We start from the raw sequence: 26,539 nt of genomic DNA, 5'->3' as shown, positions 1-26,539 counted from the left end.
TAGACAGTTTTTAGTGGCATCCTTTAAGGGATATCTTTAAAAATAGAGTTTTGTTTTCCTTTGTATCTTCCTTTTTGTTCTTTTAAATTGTTCCAACTCATTTTGGAAGTCATATGCCGTAAGCGTCAGGAGCTTGAGCTTTGGATCAGCCACACCCGGCCATCCATCCCTGCTCAGCCATTTACCGTCTGTGATATGTCAGGACATAATTCCTGGCTTCGGTCTCCTTAGCTATAAATTGGGGTTAGTAATATCCCCCTTGATCAGCAGAGCTCCTCGTACCTAGGAAGCCACTGTTAAATGATGACCATGATGATGTTCAGTTATTTACACCTGACCTTTTCCTTTCATTTTTTTCTCCATGAAATTATCCTTAATCATTTTTCAGTATAAAAACCATTAATAGGCTTCTTGTTTTAAAAAAAAAAAGGTATAAGTATACAGGATTAGCTTATTATTTCCAGTTATCAAAATGATTCATTATTACTTTTAGAAAAGTTATAAAATAAAAAACAAGATGAAAAAAACTGTAATCATGCCATCTGGACATGATCATTATTATAATTGGGGGACCATTTTCTACTTCAATAATATATTTAGGTAGATATAAAGTATCTATAAATATATCTTATATATAAAACCATATTGCTGTATTTCACATAGTTTTGCATCCTATGTTCTTCATTTCACATAACAGTGTGAGCATTGTCCTTGTTCTTTAAAAACTTTTATAAAATGTTTTATAATAGCTTAATGGCATTGTATCATATTAATGGGCCACAATGTATTAAAATATTCTCCTGTTGGGGTGCCTGGGTGGCTCAGTCAGTTGAGCATCTGACTCTTGGTTTCAGCTCAGATCATGATCTCAGGGTCCTAGGTTGGAATCCCACATTGGGCTCTCCACTCAGCGGGAGTCTGCTTCTCCCTCTCCCTCTGCCCCTCCCCCTGCTTGTGCTCTCTCTCTCTCTCTCTCTAAAATAAATAAATAAAATCTTTGTTTTTAAGATTTTATTTATTTATTTGTCAGACAGAGAGACAGCACAAGCAGGGGGAGTAGCAGGTAGAGGGAGAAGGAGAAGCAGGCTCCCCGCTGAGCAAGGAGCCCAATGCAGGACTTGATCCCAGGACCCTGGGATCATGACCTGAGCCCAAGGCAGATACTCAATCAACTAAGCCACTCAGGCATCTCTAAAATAAGTAAATAAAATCTTTAAAATATTCTCCTGTTGTTAGAAATTCAGTAATAGTCCTGAGTTGAATATTGGTGGTTTTTTTCAACTTTATTGAAGTATAAATTTTGTATATTAAATTGATATATTTGAAGTGTATAGTTATTGAGTTTTCACACACACACACACACACACACACACACACACTGGTAAAGCCATCACCACAGTCAAGTTAATGAGCATCTCCATCACCCCCAAATTATCCTTGTGTCCCTTTGTAATCCATCCCTTCCTCCAGCCCCTGCCCCCAAAATGACTCTTCTGCTTTCTGTCACTGTGGGTTAGTTTGCATTTCCTAGAATTGTATATAAATGGAATCATGCAGTATATACTCTTTTTTCTGTCTGGGTTCTTTCACGCAGCATGATGATTTCACGATGTATCCACATTGTTGTGTGAATGAATCGAGAGTTCATTCATTTCTATTGCGGAGTCCTATTCCATTGTAGGTATAAACCGCAATTTGTTTATTCATTCCCCTGCTGGGTTGTTCTCAGTTCTTAGCTACTACAAATAAAGCTGCTATGAACACTTACACGGAAGTCTTGCATGTGAACGTAGGTTTTTATATCTCTTGGTAAATACCTGGGAATGGAATGACCAGGTCATCTGGTGGGTTGGTGTGTAACTTTTTAAGAAACTGCCAGTTTTCCAACGTGGTTGTCCCATGTTGCACTCCCACCAGTCACATGTATGAGAGTTCCAGGGGTTTCAAGTCCTCATCGGCACTTGGTATGGTTGTGGTCAGTCTTTTTCATTCTAACAGGTATGTGGGCTTATCTCACTGTGGTTTTAATTTCCATTTCCCTGATCACTAATGATGCTGAATATCTTTTCATATAGTCTAGCTTTCTTTGAGTCTAGCTTTTTTTCCACTCAACATATTTGAGATTCATCTATGTTGTTATGTGTATCATGGTTTGTTTCTTTTTATTGCTGAGTAGGATCCATTGTGGGGATGGACCACCGCTTGTGGATCCATTAACCCGTGGAAAGACCTGTCTGCTGATTCTTGGTTTTGCAGTTATGAATAAAACTGCTATAAGCATGCACACACAGATTTTTCTACAAGCGTTGTCCATTTCCCTTGGATAAGTACCTAGGAGTGGGATTGCTGGGTCATATGGTAAGTGTATGTTTCCAAGGTGGCTTTTTCATTGGCAATCCCACCAGCCACGTGTGAGTCTGGTTGCTCTGCATCCTGCCGGCAGTCTATAGTATCGGTTCTCATTTGTGTTTCAGTCTTTCTCATAGGTGTGTGGTGTGTCACGTTGCTTCTTTGTATGACATTATGGTTCCTATTTCTCTCATTGAGAGAGAAATGGTTCTCCATTTCTCTCATAAACAACCATGTCACGGGTTCCTGGCTGGCTCAGTTGGGAAAGCATGTAACTCTTTGATCTTAGAGTCATGAGTCTGAGCCCCACGTTGGGTATACAGATTACTTAAATAAATAAAACTTTAAAAAAATGACCAGTGATGTCGAGCACCTTTTCATTTGCTGATATTTGCCCCCTTTTTTGGTGAAGTGTCTTTTCAGATCTTCTGCCTATTTTTAAATTGTGTTTGTTTTCTCATTACTAATCCTGAAGTTTCTTTATACATTCTGGATATGGATCCTTTATCAGAGATGTGTTTTGCAAGTATCTTTTCTCAGTCTGTGGCATGTCTTTTTATTTCCTTAGCAGTGTCTTTCAAAGAGCAGAAATGTTTCATTTTAATAAATTCTTATTTATCAATTTTTTTATTTTATGGATCATGCCTTGGTATCATATCTAAGCAATCTATGACTAACCCTACTATTGAGTTTTAGGGGCTTCTCTTACATACTCTAGGTATATCTTTTATTGAGCAAATGAGTTATGAATATTTTCTCCCAGGCTGTGGCTTGCATTTCTATTTTTTTAATGGTGAATTTTTTAAGAAAAGAGTTTTTAATTTTCCAGTTTATTAGCATTTCTTTGATGGCTTATGCTTTTTGTGTTCTAAGAAACCTTGGCCTAATCTAAGGTGGCTAAGTCCTCTTTTATGGATTCTTCTGGCAGTTTTATAATTTTAGGTATCATATCTGGGTCTGGGACCTGTTTTGAGTTAATTTTTGTATCTGACATGAAGAAAGGGGGAATGTTAATATTTTTTCATACAGATATGGAGAAAGGATAGCTCTTCCACGGAATTGCATCTTTGTCAATAATCAATTGATCGTATTTGTCTATTTTATTCTCTAAAAGTCTACGTTTTCACCAGTTCCAGACTGCCTAGATTACTGTAAATTTATGATCAGTCTCAAAATCAGATAAGTCCTTCAGCTTTCATCTTTTTTTGTGTGTGATTACTTTGGCTATTCCAAGTCTTTTGCATTTCCATATGAATTTTAGAGTCAGCTTGTCAATTTCTACCCTCCCCCCCGCCATGATCCTATTAGAATATTGATTGGGATTGTGTTGAATCGATAGATTGTTTGGTAAGATTACCATCTTAACAATATTGACTGTCTCAATCCATGGACATAGTATATCTTTCCATTTATTTACATTTCCTTGAATTTCTCTCAGCAAGGTTTGTGTGTTTCAGTATAGAGGTATCAAATGTCATTGGTTAGACTTATTCCTAAGTATTTTACGTAGGGGTTTTTTTCGGAGGGGGTGCTATAAATAGAATTTTTTATTTATTATATTTGCCAATTGTCTGTTGCTAGTCTTTAAGAATACAATTAATTTGTCTACATTAACCTTTTGTCCTGCAATCTTGGTAAATTTACTTCTTAGTTCTATTAGTTATCTTGTAAATTTCATGGGATTTTTCACATAAAGGATTGTATCATCTGCACACAGGAACAATTTCACTTCCTCTTTTCCAATCTTTATACATTTAGTTTCTTTTCTTGCCTTATGCAGAGGCTACAGCCTCTGGTGTGATACTGAATAGAAGTGATGAAAACAGGCATGCTAACCTTATCCTGATCATGGGGGAAACAATTCAGTCTCCAGTCATCGAGTATGATGTTAACTGTAGAATGTTTCTAGGTGACCTTTATCAACTTGAGAAGGTTCCCTTGTATGCCTACATTGCTGATGGTTTTTATCATGAATAAGTGTTGGATTTTTGTCAAATGATTTTTCTGTATTTATTCATATATGTATTTTTTTTGTGGGCATCTCTGGTTGTTTTCTTAGGATCAATATCTACAAATGAAGGTCAAGGGTCAAAATGTATAAACATTTTTAAGCCTTCTGCATCCTATTTCTAAATTGCCAGAAAGAGAAATTTGACCCGTATACAGTGCCTCCCCACCCCTGGCTGTGCAAGAGTGTCCTTTGAGGCCCGGAGAGGTTAAGTAGCTTGCCCAAGGTCACACAGCTAGCAGGTGGTGCAGCTGGGAATTGAACACAAGCTCTGTGGCCCAGGTCCTCACCAGCATATTTTATTGCCTCTAAGTTCCAAGTTCAGCAATACAACCCCACTTACTCTGCTTTACTTATTTATTTTTTTAAAGATTTAATTAATTTATTTGAGAGAGATTGAGTGCGAGCACAAGCAGAGGGAGGGGCAGAGGGAGAAGCAGACTCCCCACCAAGCAGGGAGCCCCAAGCAGGACTCCATCCCAGGACCCTGGGATCACGACCTGAGCTGAAGGCAGACGCTTAACGACTGAGCCACCCAGGTGCCCCTGTTGGACATTCTTTTGTTTTGGTTTGTTTTGGTTTGGTTTGGTTTACATACATTTTTACCTATTAAAGCTATTACTCCCTGTCTTATGTATATATATGTCCTTTGGCTTCTCATTTCGTTTTGTTTGTTTTGGCTTGTTTTGTTTTAATAGATGTTATTTTTTTAGAGCAGTTATAGGTGCATACAAAAATTGAGAGGAAGATAGCGGGATCTCCCATATATCTCTTGCTCTGACACATGCATATCCTCCCTCGTTATTAGCATCCCACCCCAGAGGGTACATTTGTTACAACTGATAAACCTACATCAACAAATTATCACCCGGAGTCCATAGTTTAATTAGAGCTCACTCTTGGTGTACATCCAATGGGTTTTAACAAATGTATATATATATAGTATCATACAAATATGTAAACCAAACCAAACCCTTGAATAATGTGGTGGTTAGGGGTGCCGACCCCCCACACACTCAAAAATCCACATATAACTTTGACTCTCCAAAAACTTAACTACGAATAGCCTACTGCTGATAGGAAGCCTTACCAATATCATAAAAGATCAATTAACACATATTTTGTATGTATATTATATACTGTACTCTTACAATAAAGTAGACTAGAGAATATAAAATGTTATTAAGAAAATCATAAGGAAGAGAAAATATACTTACAGTACTGGACTGAATTTATGAGAAAAAAATCCGCATGAAATGGACCCATGCAGTTCAAACCTGTGTTGCTCAAGGGTCAGGGGCAGCTTGCCTCCAGGCAGACTCCTGAGGGGAGAATTATTTGCATTAATTCATTGATTGACCAATTAATTCAAGACACTATGCTCGGGACCTAGCACTGGGGTTCCACGGGTTCAAACTAGAGCCAAGCTGACGGAAGCCTTGGGTCTCCTTGGCATAGTGCCTGTGTAGACATGACTGTATGGCCACCTCGGTCATCTAGCGTGACATCTGTTTCCCCATCAAGACCCGTTGCCACGAGGGAACGACTGTGTCTGGTGGCTTCTGCATCACCAGCTCCAGGCGCGGTCCTGGCAGAGAACACACGGGTCATTTAATCCTCGAGCCTGGGATGAATGTGCAAAAGGTCTGTGAACTTTGAAGCGGTGGAAAAAGAACAGTAAGGAAATAAGATCTGGGGGAAATTGAAATCAGCACAGTTTTTCTTTTTTATCTGTTTACACGTGGAGAACAGTTTGGTTTTTAAGAAGATTCAAATGTGCCATGTGTAATTTGGGTTGTTCATAAAATTATTATGTGTGGTGCATTAAAATGAAACGGATGGTTTATTTAGGCAATCTCTCCCGAAATACTACAAGTTAAAAATGTGTCATAGATAGAGCCAGAAAGACGCTAAACTCCAAGGAATGTAGCATCTCTTAGTTTTGGTTGTTTTCTGAGGATCTCACCAAAATGCAGAAACAGAAACGAAAAAGAGCAAAGTGAGCACGGTCACAGCTGAACACAGCGAGTTCTTCCCCACCTGGTAACCCGGGCGTGTCAGGTGGTTGGAGATTAAATCGGGCCTCGAATTCTCTGCAGCAGCTCCTACCAAGGAGGGCGGTGTGCGGGTCCCAACCCCCTGAGTCCGGCCCGCCCACCAGTTGCTTTGGCCAATGGGATGTGGCGTGAGTGCCATAGGTGAGTCCAGACCTGGCAGCAGGTGCCTCCTGGCTCGCTCCCACGTAAGGAAGCCCAGGCACAGGAGGCGAGGCACCACGAGGGGAAAGAAACCCGGCCGTCGGTGACAGCACAGCCCCCAGACCTTGTGGACAGAGGCCATTTCAGCCACACACACCCACCCCCCCACCGCCCCACCACTCCCCGCACCTGCTCCAGCTGCCTGAGCGCCCAGCAGAGCGCCTGACTCAGCCCCGCCCAACCAGAACTGCGCGCAAGTAAGAGGGCTCGTTTTTAAGTTGCTAAGTTTTGGAATCATTTGTTACACGGCAACAGATAACTGGTGTATATATAGGAAGGGTCTCTTTTCAGAGAAAGTTTGACCTCCAAAACTGTTGTGGTTCTCAAGGTCAAAGAGGCATCGGGGCCAGATGTTAACATTTTTTAAATATCCAAACTTCTAAATTTGCCCTTGTTTTTCTTCGTCCTGAGCCTTTTGAGTCGGCTGAAACAGTAAGTCGATGGAACCCCAGTGGTAGGTCCCAGGCATAGTGTCTTGAATTAATTGGTCAATCAATGAATTAATGCAAATAATTTCCCCCTCAGGAGTCGTGAAAGGGTATAAGCAGCCTTCTGCCTGGAGGCAAGCTGCGCCTGGAAGGTGCGTAGTGGACCCTCTGGGGCACTTTCCTGGTTTGAGATCGGCTCCTTCCCCTCCAGGGAGGCCTTGCTCCCGGCCACAGCAGTGGAGCATGGAGTCTTGGGGAGTCTTCCACCCACGACTGTGCCAGAGTGAATCTCCGTCCTGGCTCTGTTTCCTGGAAAGCTTGGCCCGCCCCACGGGGTGAGCAGGCCTCAGCAGCACGTTGGCAAGGGCGTGCAGGTTTTGGAGGGTGGTGCTGTGTGCGTGTGGTGGTGGGGAGGCTGGGGGAGGGGGCTGGAAATAATGCCATCCTTTGGGGGCTCCCCCTCCAGCCAGGTTTGGAGGCGAGCCCGGGATGGGCCCGCCGGCCTGGGAAGCATGCGGAGCCCATGATCTCCCAGCCGCTGGGGCCTCATTGTTCAATAAGGAGATTATGAGATGCTGCACACGCTGGCGTGTGGGGGGCTGTCTTCAGGCCAGCCACGGGCCTTGTTTTGCACACAATGACTGTGTAGTGCAGCCCGGTCAGGGTCCACTCTGGAAGGCGGCGACTGCCTCAGCCTTTTTGGGTCCAAGTTTGCTGCATGGCCACAGTGGGTCAGCTCATCTACCTCCCTTCCCATCCAGCTACCTGTCTGTCCTGTTGGAAAGCCCAGGGGCCCCCACAGAAACGGCAGGACCAGGCTCAGCCCACTTCCTGACACAGGGAGGGAAGAAAAGCATCCTACACACCAGGACCGTTATTGTTCTAGAAGCAGCAAAGGTTTAAAAAGCCAGCCTTTCTCTTTGAGGAAGTTCCAAGTTATGAGGGATTGTGCTCGAACCACCCAGAGTGGCTTTGTGGAGAGACCTGGTGCCTATTGGAGGAAGAGGTGCCTTGGGGTTAATCGCCTCCGACACCTTTATGGTCTGGGCTAGAACAGAGAGACACAATAAAGCAATCGCTATGGAATCTCGGTAGGATGCTGGGGTTGGGGCCTGGAACTGATGCGTGCTTTACTCTGGTTATGTTTTAGTGGGCATTTGCTAGATATTGCTGGTAAATCTCAAGAGACGGCATTTAACCTATGGTATGGCTGAACCCATGTAAGAAAATATTTTGCAACTAGGGTTTTGAACAAATTCGTAAACTAAAAAAAAAAAAAAAAACGAAAACAGAACAGGGCACCTGGGTGTCTCAGTCGGTTAAGCGTCTGCTTTTGGCTCAGGTTGTGATCCCAGGATCCTGGGATGGAGTCCTGCGTGGGGCTCCCTGCTTGGTGGGGAATCTGCTTCTCCCTCTGCCTCTCTCCCTGCTTGTGCTCTCACTCTCTCTCAAATAAATTAATTAAATCTTAAAAAAATAAATTAATAAATAAAACAGACTAAGTGGGGTTGTATTGCTGAACTTGGAACTTAGAGGCAATAAAATGTGCTGGTGAGGACCTGGGCCACAGAGCTCAGGTTCAAATCCCAGCTGCACCGCCTGCTAGCTGTGTGACCTTGGGCAAGCTACTTAACCTCTCTGGTCCTCAGTTCCTCTTCTGTGCAAGGAGGGTAATGACACGACTCATTTCAAAGGATTATTGTGAGGAATATATGTAATAAATGCACATGAGGAGTGGTTAATACAGGGCCAGGCTCAGACTGAGTGTTTAATAAATGTTCATTATTCGTATTATGAGTATCAATAACCCTCATGTTTTCTAACTGAACCATAAACGGAACCAGGGTTTTTTTCAGGAAAATAGTGAACTTAACGGGACTTAAATGCTGTCTAAAGTGGTCACGAAACAGCTTCTCAGAGAGAGCTCTGAGGACCAGCGCCCAGCACTCTGCCGCTGTTGATCCCGCACAAGACCCCCGCATTATCCTCACTTTGCACCTGGGGACACAAAGGCTCAAAGGGGCTGGGTGACCTGTCAGGGTGAGCTCATCTGTCATTAGGGCAGCTTACTGCCTCGGTTGACATGGGATGCACTTTGACCGTAACCATTCGTCCCCTTCCACACGAAAATGGGACTCATTCATTCATTCGTTCACGGGTGTCTGTGGAGAGCCCGTCGCCTGCGTGGCGCCTGCAGTCCTGTCTGTGTGTGCGTTCGCGCCTGGGCCCATGTTGAAATGTCTCCCCCACACCCTCCCTGCCCTGCCCCCGTGGCCATGACGCGACCTCCCCCACCAGCTCCCCGTCCAGCGCCGACGCCCACCTGCGGTTCCCGGACGGCACCGGCCTCCTGCAGACCCCGCGCTGGGACGAGCCGCAGAGGACCTGTGCCCTGGAGCAGATCTGCGGCGTGTTCCGCGTGGACCTGGGGCAGATGCGCTCCCTCCGCCTCTTCTTCAGGTGAGAGCCTCTCTGGGCAGCTCCCTGGAAGGAGGCTGGTGGTGCAGGGGTCCCGGCGGGTGGGGCTTCGGGTCCAGGGACAATGCCCGCCTTCCCAAATGTTTGCTTCCCGACATCACTAAGCTGGGGGGCTTAGTGGTACCCCACGATGGCTGCTCCCAGGAACTGGGTCGGGGCAGCTACCAGCCTCTTCCACCTGCCGTCAGGGTGACGGTGGCCTGCCGTGGCTTCAGACTCTGGCTTGGAGAACAGCCAGGTGGGGGCCGTACAGAAAGCTGCTACAGGCTGCTCCCAGTTACCCACGGAGAGGCTTTGCAGCTCGGCCTTTGTGTGCAAGACGGGGCCCTGGCCTTCCGGAGGGAGGCTCCCCTTTCTCATGGTGGGCAGACCAATAGTGTCCTGTCTCGTGGCCACATCAAATCTCTCCTGAAAAGCACGGCAGCCCAGCCACAGAATAGCCCCAACCGAAGACCTGTGCTCGAAGCGGGTGTGTCCCCAGAGGGTCCCGGACCCAGAGCCACATTCTGGCTGTTGCACTGATGGCCCTGTTGGATGTTCAGTGACTTTCCCTGGACGATTCTCCCTGAGTGAGAGGAGGAGTCCCTCCCAGACCAATGGAGGAGGCTCTCTCAGTGCCCGCCCCACCTGGGTTCAAAATCTGATTCCACCCAACGCCATCCACCCCTGCATCTCCCGGACAGGAGGGAGCATACGGGGCAGGGGACCCAGGGCCTCTCAGGCAGCCCAGCAGGGAGCGAGGGCAGTCCTCCTTCCCGGAGTCCCCAGGAGAGGGCTATTTTCCTTCTTCAGCCAAGCGGGTGGTGGGTTCCTTGCGGGTGTAGTGCTGTCCCCCTGCAGCCAGCAGCCAAACTCCAGGGGCCTTCCTGTTTCCTGCCTCTGAGGTCAGTGATAGGGGCCTCTGATTATACTTGGAAATCAAAGCCGGGGTTTCCATCTTCATTGCCCCGTTCCCTTCCCCTGCCGCGGCCGCCCAGCGATGAGGCCTGCACCAGCGGCCAGATGGTCATCGCCAGCCGCGAGAGCCAGTTCAAGGTTTTCCATTTCCACCACGGCGGCCTGGACAAGCTGTCTGACGTGTTTCAGCGCTGGAAATACTGTGTGGAGACGCACCTCAAGGACCAGGTAGCCCAGGGGGCGGAAGGGCGCTGCCCCGGTGGGGGGTGTCGTGAGGTCTGCACCCCGCGGCCAGACCCACCCCCTGCCCTTCCCGCCCATGGGGGGGATCCAGGGCTCTCCCCGCACAAAGGCCTCACAGGATGTGACCTTGGGGGCCCCTGGCGGTCCGTGGTCGCTGGGGGGCTGGCAGAGCGGCCACTTCGGATCTGAAGCAGGCCCAGGTCTTCTTGTAAAGTCAGTGCTTTGCACTTGAAAAATCATGTTTTGACAAGGCTTCCTGCCATATTTTGCTCAATCTACATACAAATGTAATAAGAGCTCTTTAATTATCTGTTCAAGATACTGTATGTGCTTATTAGAAAGGGGCTGACTTTAAGATCCCCTTCCTTCCCACAGAGCCTCCTGCTGGCTCTCCTTATTACAGTAGTATGGCTTGCTTTTCCCCCTACATCGAGCAACCTTTGATTTTTGAATTAAATGTCAGCTGCAGTTTTGCCCTGGATTCGTGACTGCCCGTGGAGACAACCTGACAGGCGGGCTCCCTGCTCGGGGAACAGCGGTCCCTTTGTTTGTGGCCAATCACATGTAATTTATTGTAGGCCCTCCCGGCAGAGGGAAGTTGGGCCGTTCGAGGCATTAATTCCGTTTTTTGCGGCCGGCTGGGGGTCGCGGGGAGAGTGGGGGGGGGTCAGCCGGGGGGGGCCATGGTCCATCGGTTGGTCCGTCAGTGGGAGTGGGCTGGGGAAGCCCAGCGACCTGGGAAACCGATGTTAAGATGAAGGTATTTTCATTTTAATTGCGTCTAATTACACTTGCCATTTAGGGGTCTGTATGTGGGGAGAGCGGGTCCCCCTCCTTTCGGGGTGTGGTGGGGTGAGAGGGGGCTTTTCTGTCCTGGGGAGAGCGGGCTGGCTTCGGGGGCCCGCCCGCCAGGTGCTTATCTCCCGGAGTTTCCGGACTCCATCCGGGCCAGCAGGTCACCGACGAAAAGACGTGCATGCAGTTCTCCATCCGACGCCCCAAACTGCCCTCCTCCGAGACGCACCCTGAGGAGAGCATGTACAAGAGGCTGGACGTGGCGGCCTGGCTGCGCCACCTGAACGAGCTGGGCCAGGTAGAGGAGGGATACAAACTGCGCAAGGTAAGCCGGGGGCACCCAGGGCCGCCTCCCCGGAGGCTGCCCCCTTGTGTGAACACGCCCGCCCGATAAAGCAATCAAAGGCTCTGCGTTGAAAAGGAAACCTCGGGAGCGGGCTTGGGGGACCCGGAGTCAGGCTGCATAGAACAGCTCGCGGTGAAATGCAGCGCTTCCAAAACCGGGATTAGGCCATGACGTGAGAACGACACGTTAATCTGAGCGCCACACCAGGGTGGGCATTGACATTGAAATGAGCCTGGCTGTGTGCTGTATGGGAATGGAGGGCCGCCACTTTCCCTCCAAACATGTGCAAATCACAGCGACCTGAATCAAGGCATCAGCTGTCACCAAGGCGCAGCAAAGCCCCCAAAACACAAATCTCCGGGGGCTGGGGGTGCTTTGAGCCGCCCTGTGTTGGCCCCTCCCCAACTTCGGCCGCTTCCTGCAGGCCATTTTCTTCGGCGGCATTGATGTGTCAATCCGGGGGGAGGTCTGGCCCTTCCTGCTGCGGTATTACAGCCACGAGTCCACGTCGCAGGAGAGGGAGGCACTGCGGGCGCGGAAGCGCCGGGAATACGCCGAGATCCAGCAGAAGAGGTAAGGGCCGCCGGCCCGGCCCGGCCCCCGGTGGGACTCAGCCGACCCGGCGATTGGCGGTGCAACCCCGCACTGATAATATGTTCCGTGACCCAGACTTTCTTTGGAAAATGGGTCCCAGGCACGGAGTGATAGGCTTGGATAGGAGCCGGCGTTATCCCCGGCGCTCCTCGCTCCTCAGCGCCGTGTCAGCGTTTGAGAGCTCGACAGACTGAGCTAGGCACCGACGCCCCGCCGGACACGCTGGGCCGGAGCTGACGGCTGAGGTCTCTCTCGGCCTGGCTGAGCGCGGGCCACGGCCCGCTCTGCTCCCCGACACTGGATAACCAGCACCCCCAAGTTAGTGGGGAGCCGGAGGGTTTGCCGGCGGCAGCAGCCCAGCCCCCATCAGGAGCAGGGGTGGGGAAGGACGGGCCCTGCCTGGAGCGTGTGTGTGCATGTGTGTGCATGAGTGTGTGTGCGCGTGCGTGCATGTGCTTGCATGTGCATGAGTGCGTGTGTGTGTGCGCGTGCGCGTGTGTGCACGTGCATGTGTGTGCATGAGTGCGTTGTGTGTGTGCTTGCGTGTGCATGAGTGCGTGTGTGCGTGTGCGTGCGTGTGTGCGTGCATGAGTGCATGTGTGTGCGTGTGCGCTTGCGTGTGCATGAGTGTGTGTGTGCGCGTGCATGTGTGCATGAGTGCGTTGTGTGCGCGTGCGTGTGTGTGCTTGCGTGTGCGTGAGTGCGTGTGTGTGCACGTGCATGTGTGTGTGCATGAGTGCATGTGTGCACATGCGTGTATGTGCTTGCGTGTTCATGAGTGCATTATGTGTGTGCGTGTGTGCGCATGTGTGTGCTTGCGTGTGCATGTGTGTGCGCGTGCATGTGTGCATGAGTGCGTTGTGTGCGCGTGCGTGTGTGTGCTTGCGTGTGCATGAGTGCATGTGTGTGTGCGTGTGCGTGTGTGCTTGCGTGTGCATGAGTGCGTGTGTGTGCATGCGCGTGCGTGTGTGTGCTTGCGTGTGTGCACACGCATGCGTGCTGCTCGCGGAGCCCCCGGCCGGCGCTCTGCTCTGTGCCAGGCTCTCCATGACCCCTGAAGAGCACAAAGCGTTCTGGCGTGACGTGCAGTTCACCGTGGACAAGGATGTGGTTCGGACGGATCGGAGCAACCAGTTCTTTCGAGGCAAAGACAATCCGAACGTGGAGAGCATGAGGTACCTGCCCTCCCCAGCCAGCGAGGGTCTCCCGGAGGGGAGGAGAGCCCTGCCCCCCCCCCATTCCACTTCCTCACCTGCCACTCGGGGTCACCTTACCCCTCGGGACTCCGCCGGCCTTCTGGGAAGAAAAGGAACAGCAGCAGGGGCGGGGTCCAGAAGCAGAGGCTCATTAGCTACTTTAGGCAACATCAGTCCATGTCTTGTGGCTGGTCCCTCCCCAGGGTACCAGCAAAGCCTCCAATCCCTGGGCCTCCACCAAGCCTGGCTTGCTTGGCTCCCACCAGCCCTGGATGAGCCTCCCTCTGAGCCTCCCAACAGGTGGTCCTCTGGCCCATGAAACCACACAGAGCCCGAGACTTGCATCTCTGACATTCTACCACCTGGCAAATGATGGCACAAAATTCGCAGCCCATACAAATGTCCCTGCGCACCCATCCTTTGTCACAGGCGGGCAGCCACCATTAAGAAAATCAGACCCATATACTCTCTTTCCCCTGCTCTGGAGGTTTGGGCCTGCCCAGGGGCTCCTGTAGGCCACTCCATTTCCCTAGACCCTGAGGACAGTGCCCTGAGGGCTACCTTCCTTGCCCTGAGATCGAGGTGAAGGGAGCGCATCCTGGCAGCCTGGGGTCTCCAGCCTGGGCGACACGCCGTCAAGAGCGCAGCAGGGGTGGGCCATATCGAGGCCCGCTCTCACTGACTCCCTGCTCTCTGCCCTGCGTCCCCAGGAGGATCCTGCTGAACTATGCCGTATACAACCCAGCCATCGGCTACTTCCAGGGCATGTCAGACCTTGTGGCGCCCATCCTGGCCGAGGTCCTGGACGAATCAGACACCTTCTGGTGCTTTGTGGGTTTGATGCAGAACACGATCTTCGTCAGCTCTCCTCGGGACGAGGACATGGAGAGACAGCTGGTGAGGCTGGGCCGTGCGGGTTAACAGTGTGCTGGGGGAGAGTACGCTGCCTCCTGCCCTTGCTGCCTGAGGTCTTGGTGGCCACGTGTGGCATGGCTGCTATGGGTCAACAGGCAGAAAAAGCCAGGGTGGGCGTTGCCAGTGGGGCCTGGGGGCTTAGCCGTGGGCCTCTGCTAAGGCCAAGCTCCGTGGGAGGAACGCATGTTATTCCTCAGTCCCAGGACACCTGCTGCCATCCCCACCCCATGCCCCCTGCAGGCTGGGCTGTCGGGGGAGGCCCCTCCCCTGGTGGAGGAGTGAGGAAGGGGAGGCCCATCACACCTGGCCCTGTGCTTTACAGGATGGGTCCTCAGGTACATCTGGGCTGCTCCCTGCAAGGCTCCAACACAGGATGCAGGAATGGGAGGGGCTCCTGAGGCCCCCTGGACAGTCACCACGCCCCATTCCAGGCCCAGGCCTCCTGCAGTGCCCAGCCAGCATGCCCCCTCCTCATGGCCTCCCTTCACCTGCCCAGACCCAGCAGCTCTGAATGTTGGGGGCGAGGGGGACAGGCAGAGCTGGTAAGGCAGGGCCAGGAGCCTTCAGTCAGCACTCGAGGCAGCTCCTGGGTGTTCCAAACACCTGCCGAGTGCCGGGTGGAGGGCACTAGGCTGTGGTCTTGGCTCTCCAGTCCCGGAGAGGACCCCAGCCGGGAAGCTGACAGAGACGGGAAGTAGGCAGGCAGGCGGATCAGGCAGATGCCACAGCACACGGGATGTGCCCAGACTTGGCCGAGCACAGGTTCGGACAGTGATACTGTGTGGCCTGGACTTTTGGGACCGGCCATGTCAGGAGCGACGGGGACGGAACTGACCGGAGCTGGGGTCTGACTGTGGATGCGAGCCGAGCACAGCAGGGGGTCTGAGGACCAGGGAGCCAGGGTCCAGGAGGTGTGGCTTGGAAGGCCAGGGGACGTCCGCGTGGGGTAAGCGGGGGTAGGCCGCATGCGTGGTCTTGACGCTGTGCTGGGCCGGTCAGAAAAGATCCTCAGACTCAGCCCCTCCAAGGGCCCCAGCGGCTGTCTCCAGCGGGAATGATGGGTTGCTTGTGTGGGAGGGGCCTGTGAGTCACGGAGCCCTGCCCCAGGTCCCCCCCACCACACACACACCCCCCACCCCCAGCTGCCCCCTCTCTGCATCGGCCCTGTGATGTCAGGTTTCCACGGCACCCGGGGAGGTAATTATGGGGTCTGACGCGATTGGCTCCTGACGGGCTCATGCAGCACGCGGCCCCGTGACTCATTAGCTGCCAGAGATGGATATTCTCAGGGCTCTGAAGTCAGCAGCCCAAGCCGGGCCCTGACAGAAGGAGCCTCGATCTCGTCCCTCGCCCACGTCACTGGGTGGTGACCTTACGTGCAGGAAACGAGCACCCTGAGGTTCAGAAATGCCCCCTCCCCGCTCTAAGTCAGCTCTGGAAGATGATGGTTCTTGGCGATGGGAAGGTGGTTGGACTGGGGGTTCCGTGCATGATCTGCTCGCCCTCCCCAGGAGGCGGGAGCCGCAGAAACCGCCCTGTGTGGTGGCTGAGACCTGGGGAGCCTCCGGTCCACAGCAGGGCAGCATGCTCTGCCTGCCCCGGGCTGTGCCTCCAGAACAGTCTGAAATCTGGGGTGAACTAGCCAAGACAGGTGTGAGTCCGACTCCAGCAGCAGAATAACGTGAGCCGGTGCAGACGCTGCCGATGGAGGCCCCGTGCTCGGCACGCGTGCTTCTCGGGCTGGGGGCCCGAGGAAGGGCCTCAGGGGGAGTGGGCACCTTGGGCAGAGCCTGGGGGCTCACTGGTCCTGGCCTCACCCCCAGCTCTACCTGCGGGAGCTGCTGCGGCTGACGCACCTGCGCTTCTACCAGCACCTGGTCTCGCTGGGTGAGGACGGCCTGCAGATGCTCTTTTGCCACCGTTGGCTGCTCTTGTGTTTCAAGCGCGAGTTCCCCGAGGCCGAGGCGCTGCGCATCTGGGAGGCCTGCTGGGCCCACTACCAGGTGAGCCAGGGCCAGGCGGCCGCACCCTGCGGGGGCGGGGCCCTCCGGGGTCCCCTCCTCGCAGCCCCAGCCCCCATAACCCACACGCCCCACCACACCAGGCCCTGCCTTCTCATCGTCCCCCGGGGCTGCCTTCAGATCAACAGCTCGCCTCCCAAGTAACTGAAACAGATGCAAATTGCCCACTGACTGTGCTCATTACCACATCCTGGGGCCCAGCTCCCTGCTGCCACAACCAATCAGTGTGAGGGTGACATCGGTGAGGGCGAGCGGGCCCCCTGCAGCCCCGGCCACCAGGCCCTCCTTCCCTGCTCGCTCAGGACCGCGCAGGGAAAGAGCCTGAGACCCTGCGTCCCCGTCAGCCCCTCCGGAGAGCCCAGGACCCAGCGTCCCTCCCCAGATTTCCACTGCAAAGCCCCCAAGAGCGTGCGTCCCTATCCCATGGCTTTAACACCCAACTTAGCAACAAGTTGGCCATGTTGAAGGATGGGCAAGTCTCTCTGGATCCGTCAGCTTTAAAAAAAAAAAAAAAATAGTATTGACACATCCGGGAGGTGGCCAGGATCCTTTCTGCAAGAGCCGGCTCTGTCCTCGCCCTGGAAGCCGGCAGCTTCCATTAGACAGACCTCAGGGGTCAATGGGACGCCGGGCCAATCTGCAGACACGTGAGCTGGCAGGCTCCACTCTTGCTGGTGTTGCAGGAGGAGCTTCTCGGAGGGCGGCAAGTCCCAGGAAGCCGCCCTGGTGCCCCAAGCCGTCTCCGTACCCGCCCCCTGGCCCGGGTCTGGCTCTGCGGCCCGGCCTGGATTAGTGTGCTGGACCGCATTTGGCCACATGGGCCCCGCCCCTGATGACATTAATGGCGCAGGGGTGGGGAGGGGCGGGGAGGTGGGAGTAGGCTACTTCCTTGGGAGTGAGGGCCATGGGAGGGGGGGCTCTTTTGAAGTGACCCCTGAGAGAGAAAGGCTCTATTCTGTCTGTTTACTACTCATGTGTCCGTGGGGCCTGGACTGCCCCAGGCCTGTCCCGTGAATGGAATTAGTCCTGTCCTGCTGCCCAGCCCTGTGTGGGACATGCCTCACCCCTTCCTCCCCACGTTTGTCTCTGAGAGGAGCTGCACACCCCCCTTCCCGGAATCCTGCTGTCTCCCACCCCGGGCGAGCGTTCTGAGCCAAAGCAAGAACAAATCCATTCTGGATTAGTTCAAAGGAAGGGGCCAGGCAGCCCGAGGCCCCACAGCCTGGGGGACGGTCTGTCCCGAGCAGGCAGGGCGCGGGGCATTGCTGACTTTGACCTCAGCAGGAATTGTGGGCTCCGCCCGGCTGGCCTAGCTGTTCCGTCTGGCCGGCCGGTCGACATTGGGAGACTAAACATGGGCTTCCTGGTGCTCCTTACTCTTCCTCTGCCCTCGGGGGCCAGTGTGAGTCAAAGGCAGCGCCCCCTCCAAGCATCCGGGCAGGGGAACACACAGGATGCGCCCCAGTCAAATGCCAGCCGATGGAGCGCCAGCTTCCTGCTGCGCGCCTGGTGTTGCTGGGCAGTGGTGTGAGGTGGTCTCCAAGGAGGGCAGCAGGGTCCCCGGTGGAGTCCTTGAAGAGATAGTGAAAGACAGCAGGATCATGGTAACCCCTCCGTGGGGCCGTCAGGAAGCTGTCTTGCTCCTCTCTGTTAGGATCTTCTCGATTTCTTAGCAACAAACCTAGGGGTCATCTCTGGGACAAGAGTTGGGATGTTGAGCCTGGAGGGAGGAAGACACTGACCAGAGGGTAACTGCCAGAACGTTCTTTCTCGCTGGCCTGTTCCACAGCCCACTGGGGCGTATTCACACCCAGCCTCTGCGTGCACCTTTACGAGCTCTTCTCAGCGCCTTTATGAATAGACTTCACAATGAGCGTGGGTCAGCCCTCAGAGGACGCTGTGACGGAATGCACCCAGAGGGCTCCCCAGCAGCAGCCCGTGGGTAGCACGAGCTTGTCCCCTTTGCATGTCACAGCAGCCTTTGGGTGTAGGTACTGACCTTGGCCCGTGTGCGGTGGGGAAACAGGGCAAAAGAGGCTTGCGGCTTGCCCAGGACCACATGAGCCCAGACAGCCTCACCCCACAGCTCTGCACTCAGCCTCCACCTGGGGCCTTATCTGAACCCTGCTCTCCTCCCCCTCAGACGGACTACTTCCACCTTTTCATCTGCGTGGCCATCGTGGCCATCTACGGGGATGACGTCATTGAGCAGCAGCTGGCCACCGACCAGATGCTCCTGCACTTTGGAAACCTGGCCATGCACATGAACGGGGAGCTCGTTCTCAGGAAGGTGAGCGCCTGCCCCTCCCCCAAGTGGCCCCACCCACTAGGCTTGCAGAGCCCCGCCCCTTGGCCACAGAGCCCCGCCCACGCTCCAAGCCCCGGCGCGAGGGCGGGGCTTGAACGCAGGCCCCGCCCCGTGCGCTCCTGGGGGCGCTCCCTGCGGAGGCCACCGCACAGGGCTAGTCCACCATCAGGCCCGGACACCAGGGCCTCCTCCGCTGCGTGGAATGAACAAATTATCCGGCTTCATAGACAGCCCCCCCCCCACCTTGGGGCACCTCACTCACAGCCCAGAGCCAGGCAGATTGAGAAGGCAGCTTTGGGGGAGGGCCGCTGCGTCTCATCCAAGGCAAGTGGAAGGAAGGGGCACCACGCTGAGCTTGGCCACTCCGCACTTCCCAGCCTCCTGCTGGCGATGCCCATGTGAAAGCTCTGTAGTGGTTTTCGGGGGCTGTAAGGAGCGACGCAGGGGCCAGCGGTCGCGTGGGTAGGAAGTGGGCACGGCGCTGCCCACGACAGCGGGAACGAAGCCCGCGGAGGCTGAAAGGTGGAGCCGCAGGGCGGCCGGAGCGCTGGGGCATCCTAGCTGGGGGGCTGAGTCAGAGGGGGCAGACCCAAGGGCAGGGACTGCCACTGAGGCGGGCCCCTGGGCCGCCCTTGGCCGCCTGCTCACCCTTCGGATGAAGGCCTTTGGGAGCCTGCCCCACCTCTCCACCCCCTGTCCTCTCTTTGCAGGCCCGCAGCCTGCTGCACCAGTTCCGTCTCCTGCCCCGCATCCCCTGCAGCCTGCACGACCTGTGTAAGCTGTGTGGGACGGGCATGTGGGACAGCGGATACATGCCTGCCGTGGAATGCACGGGCCACTACCCGGGCTCGGAGAGCTGTCCCTACGGGGGCACGGTGGAGACGCCTTCGCCCAAGCCCCCCAGAGAAGGCAAGAAGGGCCCAAAGATGCCTCGGGAAGGCTTCGGTTTCCGCAGATAGGTGGGGCTCCCTGCACTGGAGGAAGGTGGAGGGGACCTAAGCAGAGGTCCTGGGCACGTGGGAGGGGGTGGGGATGGGCATGGAGGGGACGGGGGATGGTAGAGAAACGTAAGGAAAAAGACTTGGGGCGACAGGAAGGGAACCTTTTCGTATTAATGACGTAAGCAGAGCCTCGAAGTGACTGAAGTAAGACCCACCAGCTGCCCAGAGAAAAGTCACCTCCCAGAACAGTGGGGCCAGAGTGCGCGGCCCTCCGGCCTGGAGAGGCAGGCTGCTGGCTTCTCGGGCTGCCTGCCTGTGGTGGGTCTCAGCGTGCCTCAGGGACTCTGCCGCTGCGTCAGCAATGGGCGGCACTGCCGGGCAGCGAGAAAGGAGGAGAAGGCCTGCTCCCGCTGCAACACAGGGAATGCAGAGCAGAAGGGGGTCCCGTCCAGGCCTGGGACATCTTTGCAAGCTGGACACGCCTCCTCATTGGGCCCCATTTTCTGAGCGGGCCAGTCTCAACTTTGCACAGCTTCAAAGCTAATATGAAGATGTCTGCAAGAAAAAGAAAAGTCCTGGTGACTTCACGATAGACAGGTGTAGGAGCAATTTGAGGGTCTGAGAGGCTGGGGGCTCTTCAGTGTCCGTTTACACATTTTATACTCCTGGTATGTGAAAGAACCTGCCTGCCGCTGAGCCCGAGCCTCAGGCTGTTGGGGGTTGTTGGACCCCTCTCCCGTAGTTGGGGGGCTGGTTCTACATGAGGATCTCTGTTTAGGTCAAGCTCACCCAACACAGCAGTCTGCTGGGGGCCGCGTGGGTTGGGCTGTGTGTGCTCTGGCAAAATCTCACTGTCTGAGGGAAGTGGGACCGCATTAGCTGAGCACCTGAGACAGAAGCATCCAAGAGGCCTGGAAGGACCCCCGCTTCCCTGCAGGGCCTGCACCGTGTGACCGGGGGCCTTCTCAGGTAGCAGGGCTCAGCGGCGACCCCATAATGTAGCCAGCACTCAGGACAGCACTCCCACCTCCAGAAGATTCCTGTCGGTGGCTCCTTCTGGGATTTAGGGAGATGGACAGAGGAGGGTGTGGGAACTCCCAACCAGCTGGAAAGCATCCAGCCATCTGCACAGAAAGCCACTTCTTGAGCTGGTGGGCTCTCAGGGGCTTGAATCCTTCCCTGAGTCCTCCTGCACGCCCGTGAAGTGCTGAAGGTCATCGTGGAGACACCGCCTCGACGGAGGCTTCTTCCTGCTCTCCACTCCTGTCCCCGGAGAGCAAGCCACGCTGCCGGCGCCACTTTAAAAAGATGTTTATCGACAGAAGAGAGGAAGTTACCAGCCTCCTCCTTCGAAGCTTATCTATTCTCCATGAGCTCAAGTCCTCCAGCATCTCCGAGTTCCCAGAGCCTTCTGGGGAGAGCCCCCGGGAGCCCCCTCAGTCCCCAGATCCTGGGGCGCTGGCCGCTTCAGCCCTGCAGCAGGGTCCAGGCTGGGTGGGGTGGACTTCTACCTGCTCTGCGTCTGGGAAAAGGGGATTGCCTTTCTGTGCTGGCCCCCATCTGCTGCGGAAAAGGCGCTGCACCGATCCTGCGTTGGAAACCGCCTCCCTGTGAACGGAGTGTTGGTTAACCACCGCGCTGCAGCAGGGCTGTGTGATGAGTAGCCCCCAGACCCATCTCCCTAACCGTCCAGGGTCAGCAGTTTAGACTGGGCACTTCTGGTCTTGGCTGGGTGTGTTCCCATATCTGGCTCAACTGTTGGTTACATCCCAGAGGGGCTGCTCACGTGTAGAGCTCAGACCTGGCGCCATCTCTTGCCTCCGCGCTGCAGGCTCACCCCGGTCAAGGCAAAAGCGCAGGAGGAGAAATGCACAGGTACCTTCCCAAGCCTTGGGGGAGGCCACTCCTGCTGTCATCCCACTGCCAAAGCGAGTCCCATGGCCGGACTCAGCATCCAGGGGTGGGGGAGTGGACCCCTCCCTTTAGCAAGAGGCGCTGTGCAGTGACGGCAGGGGGCTGGGGATTCAGAGGGTGAGGAGCTGGGCTGTGGGTACGTCTGCCACCCCCTCCAGGAACTTTTGGGGCTCTGCTGTCAGGGGGCAGGACTTCTCCCGGGAAGGCAGGAGATGCCCAAGGGGCTAGAGGATGCTCCTCAGCTCCCCCTGTCTAGGAGGTAGCAGCCGTGCATTTTTCTGAGATACCTTGTGCCTTTGGGCTGCTGTGTATGTGCGGGGGGGGGGGGGGGGGTGTCCAGGGATCCCTTCACTTCGGAGGACCCTGGATACCAAGCATTCACGCTGAATCTCCCAGCTCCCACAGCTCCCCAAGACCCCGTACCAAGTGCCACCCCGCCCTCACTGCTCCCGCCTCACACCCCTGTGCTGAGCAGGGCCCTGGAGATCTACGCCTCTCAGAGCAGCCAGAATCTCAGAAGCCGAAGACCTGGTTGTGTGGGCTCTTTGAGGAAACGCTGCTCTGGAGGGCTGGGGAAGGCCTGCCTTGCAGGACTCCCTTAATCTGAGTGCAATTAGAGGAAACCAGCCAAAAACCCTGCAGCCCCAGGATTATTCCCAGCCAGCAAAAGGCATTAGGGTGATAATTCCGTCATTAGACTTCTAGCCTTCCCACCTCCCAGACGTGCAAATATGGGATAATCAGCCCGGCACGACCATCCTCGGTGATGCTGCTTATTTAACCCATTTTTTTAAATGACACTTAATGTTATTGGCTGGTGTGCGTGTGCGCGCATACTTAATTTCCCCACTGCTAATGTCTGTGCTGACGTTCCAGGATGTCGCCGGGGCCCCTGGGAAGAGAGGCTCCTCCTGGCATAGACAGGGCAGCATGGCAGGGACTCACCAGCCCAGGGAGGGTTCACGCTCCCAGGGAAGAAGGGGTGGCAGGAAGATGCTGGGTCCCGGGAGGGTGGGGGACGCACAGGGTGGCGGGGCTGGGGCCTGGTTAGGTGCAGAGGAGCACAGTGTGCTCTTCCAGAAGACTCCAACTCAAGTCCCAGCCAGGAAGACTGGGATCCACAAGTTGTGGGAATTGGTGTCCTTGAGCCCATCAGTGGGGGTGGAATGGACGGGGTGGGGAGGGGCCCCAGCCCACCTCTGCAGAAGGGGAGGGTCTGCAGTCCAGGAGGGGACGCCCGGCTCCATCGGAGTGCACACGCACACCAGCTCTGTCCGCACGCCATCAGTAGGCACGTGGTCCTGGTCCGCTGCATGTCAGGCAGCACGGAGGTTTTCAAACCCGGGACCTCGGGCACGTGTCCTTTGAGTTCATCTGTAAGAGCCCAGCCTGAAGCCCCATCTGGGGAGGGCATCTGGGCAGGACGAAGCTTCTGGTCCTAAGACGGAGGCTTCTCCCAGGCTAAGTGGCGGTGGCTGGCAGAGGTCAGCCACACTGATCTTTGACAGGTGGACATACGGAAATGGGGCAAAGACTGGGGGCCGTCATGGTGGGGGGTGGTGCTCTGTGGCTTCCCCCTCGGTTTGTGTGAGGTCCCTCCGAGCTCTCGTGGCCGTTTCTTATTTGGTAGACAGCCCTTGGAGTGTGGCAGTCCCCGGGATGATGGGAATCTGCTCAGGGCAATGCCCCGCGGAAGCCTCGGTCCTCCATCTGGCCTCCGCTCCCCTGCAGGGAGGCTGGCGGGTGTCAGGGACGCCAGGGTTCACCCGGCGAAGAAAAGGAAACTTCTTCCAGTCTGTCTGCCCAGCAGAGGCCCCTGGTGCCCGCCCAGTAGGGAGGAAGGAAGAGGCGTTCCCCCGGGAAGACCCACATACACGTGCAGGGGTGTGGACTGGGCCAGAGGAGGTGGCCCGAGGCCAAGGGAGGGACGCGAGGCTGGACATGCCACATCCCCAGAGACTCTAGGGAGCCAGACAGCCCAGGATCCCATTAGGCCTGTGTTTCTAAGCCACGTGACAAGGCTGGCTGTCCCTTGGAGTGGAAACATTCTGTCTCTGGATGTTCCTGGCTCAAAGGGAATGGCCCCCAAACTAACCAGTTTTTGTCCTCCCAAATTGTGAAGGCTGAGGCCAGGGCTCCCCCTAGGGGGTGAGCGGCGTTGAGCCTCAGTTTCCCCACCTGTAAAATGAGAAGGATGACGCCCACCCACGCACCCCACTGATGGCCGGTGTGAAAGCTCTCCTGAGGGTGGTTTACCAAGCCCCCTGGGGCCTCACCCGCCACTCAGGGAGGAGACCACCGGCCTTGGCCTTCAGCAGCTTTGCCCGAGAGTGGCAGCGTGTCCCCGACTCCGAAGCTCTCGCAGCTTCGGGAGTCAGCAAACCCACTCCCTCTCATGCCCACCTTGCTGCGCATACCCAGCCGACAGGAAACCTCTCTGTGCCTCTTCTCTAATGTTCACCCCATGCCACCCCACTCCTGCCACCGAGAAAAGTCAACCATGAACCATAACCTCAGCGCCCCTGCAGGATGTTCATCTCTTCAGCAGGAATGTGGTCCGTGCGTGCAAGGTCTTCCCCCTCCACTGTGAAAACCACCTGAGCGGGGACTCTGGCCTCCCGAGTCAGTGTTGTTGGACCCAGGGAGGGGCCTCCCTGGGCCTCCAGGGAGCAGGGCAGGGGCGCACACACCCTGCAGGCATCTGGCCCTTTAAATACATCGCATTGAATTTCTAGGTGGGAAGAGAACCTACCAGATTCAAAGAGAGCTCAACCACAGGGCCCTCTTCCCTCCAGCACTTCTGCTTAGAGGGCAGGGCTCTGCGGTTGAAAGAAAATTTTAACGAACTGTCCCCCATTATCAACAGATTACTGTTGTCCATGGCAAGCAGTTCTTTCTCTGTGTTTTGTGGATACAGTCACCTGTCAGTCAAGCCCTGCCCCCGGCCCAGCACTGGTCACCACAACCCCCTGGTCACCATGACCCCAACAGTGCTTCCGGCTCTCATGGATTCCCCTTAAAAAGTAAATAAAATCACATTGACAACAAATGGATGCTGTTCGGCGCCTCCAGAAGGTCCGGTGGGGTTTGTTAGGCCCACACGTGGCAGGCTCCGGTGCTCGACACAGAGGGCCCCCCACAGAAGTGCAAGGAAGGCCCACAGATGCTTCTTGGGGGTTCCGTGATGGGGGAGGGGCAGATGGCCGGGAGCAAGGGCGGCTCCTGTCTCTGCCTTGGAGAGTTAATGAAAGGCTGGGGAAGGCCTATGAACCCCCAGCAAGTGGGGGCCCCCCGAGACCGGCCCCAGCGCATGGAAGCACACATAGTGTTTTGTTGAGACTCAGCTGCCAGGGTTCCGATTTCAGGAAAGGCTGGAGTCTTGCATTTGAGAACTTTTGTAAGGAGGGAAACGAGGTGAATTTGACCTTGTTGTGGGGGGGTGGGGGGCATGAAGCTGAGAAGCTGTGTCAGCTCCTCTCACCTCGCGAGCCCTCCGAGCCCTCCGAGCCTTGCTGCGGGGCCAGGCCCGGGCACTGGGGGAGGGTGGGCAAGGGGAGGCTGAGGCTTGCTCTCGGTTCTCCTGGAGCATGGTGGTGGGGTAATGGGCTCCCAGCCCTCATGGCAGCACCTTTGGATTTCAAGCTGGTTTCCCACTGTTCTGTGTGTACCTTTCCATTCTTTGTCTGCAAGGGGCGGAGGGCAAGTGCAAAGCTCTCCTGGGTGTCTCAACCGTGGGTGGCTTGTGTCTGCAGGGCCCGCCTCACCCTCCACCTACCTGGCCTTGGCTGAGATGTCTGAGAGCCTCGTCAGCCCGTCTGCATGCCAGGGGTGCCCCTGCCTGAGGCTGGCTGGGCAGGTGCCACTGGGCGGGGGCAGCAGGACAGGCGATGCATCAACCCTGCATGGCTGGTGGCACCGCGTAGAGAAACCTTGGTCCCTTTTGGGGGATGGATGTGCTGTTTCCCCGTCATGCTGGAAAGCCAGCCCCTGCCTTAACCTGGAGGGGCCGGAATCTGAAGCAGGCAGAGATGGGGCCTGGAACCCAGGGGCCAGAGCAGCTCATCTTCCGGAAGGGATGGTGCAGACCCCACAGCTCAGCCCCACAGAGGGAACCCCCCGCCATGGGGCCGAGGACTGTCCCCGGCCCCACCCAGAAGGGCTTTTCAAACCTGTAGGGCGGCTGGCTCCCTGGGTCTGGTCAAACCAGGATGTACCAGCAGGATGTTTGTCTTTGCTCCGCTCTGTCCTCCCCTAAATAACAACCCAGCAGTCACGGCCACAGGGACAGCCAAGGGGACATGCTGCCCAGTGAGCCAGGCTCTTCAGGGCCAGCCCCGGAAAGGCCCAGCCCTCTGCTTTCCTGCGGTCCCGAGGACCTGGCCTGGGACCGGCTTCTACTGCGGTATAGACAGCCATCCACACCGCACGACGTTTCTACCCCTGCTAGCGACAGAGGAGATGTTCCTGGGGGTCTCATTCACCTCAAGGCGAGTGGCCATCCTGTAGGGAGGCCTAGTGCCATTGCACTGCCCTGTGAACCTGCCCCAGCCTGAGCGAGGACAGCAGGTGGCTGGGGTTCCTGGGACAGGCATACATGTGTCCTGCAAACCCTCCAGGGAGCAAGGACAGGCCGGTCAGAGGCCCACACCTTCGGGGCCCACGGGGCAAACCAGAGGCACCCGGTGTGTGAGCGGCCTCCCCCCACGCTTCTCCACAGGTGTGACTCTTACCGCAGAGCCCCAGGTGAGCCAGACATGTCACATCAGGAGCCCCGGTGACCAGTTCAGTCTGTCATTCCTGGTGTCTGTCCTTCCCCACCCACCCACCTAAGGACATGCAGCGAGCAGG

General features: G+C 55.1%; 1 protein-coding gene across 3 annotated transcripts in view; it reads left to right on the top strand.

Annotated features, from left to right (window-relative positions):
• Nucleotides 1-25,097, top strand: part of TBC1D16 (TBC1 domain family member 16) — a 76,922-nt gene extending 51,825 nt beyond the window's left edge. The window contains exons 4-12 of one of the 3 annotated variants that reach the window (XM_045888325.3): nt 9,342-9,503; nt 10,499-10,646; nt 11,614-11,781; nt 12,227-12,375; nt 13,437-13,571; nt 14,303-14,489; nt 16,331-16,510; nt 18,672-18,818; nt 19,547-25,097. In XM_045888325.3, coding sequence (XP_045744281.1) covers nt 9,342-9,503; nt 10,499-10,646; nt 11,614-11,781; nt 12,227-12,375; nt 13,437-13,571; nt 14,303-14,489; nt 16,331-16,510; nt 18,672-18,818; nt 19,547-19,795 — 1,525 coding nt within the window. In that variant the 3' untranslated portion in view covers nt 19,796-25,097. The remainder of the gene's footprint in view (nt 1-9,341; nt 9,504-10,498; nt 10,647-11,613; nt 11,782-12,226; nt 12,376-13,436; nt 13,572-14,302; nt 14,490-16,330; nt 16,511-18,671; nt 18,819-19,546) is intronic. The other 2 variants (XM_064583180.1, XM_045888326.3) reach the window with 2 other exon arrangements.
• The last annotated feature ends 1,442 nt before the right edge of the window (nt 25,098-26,539 follow it).

This window comes from Mirounga angustirostris, unplaced genomic scaffold, assembly GCF_029215605.1.
Source record: "Mirounga angustirostris isolate CCGP_5_RB_7025 unplaced genomic scaffold, mMirAng1.0.hap1 SCAF_17, whole genome shotgun sequence".
Classification (NCBI taxonomy): Eukaryota; Metazoa; Chordata; class Mammalia; order Carnivora; family Phocidae; genus Mirounga; species Mirounga angustirostris.
Note: the sequence above shows the minus strand (reverse complement) of the source record. Positions and strands in the feature narration are given on the sequence as shown.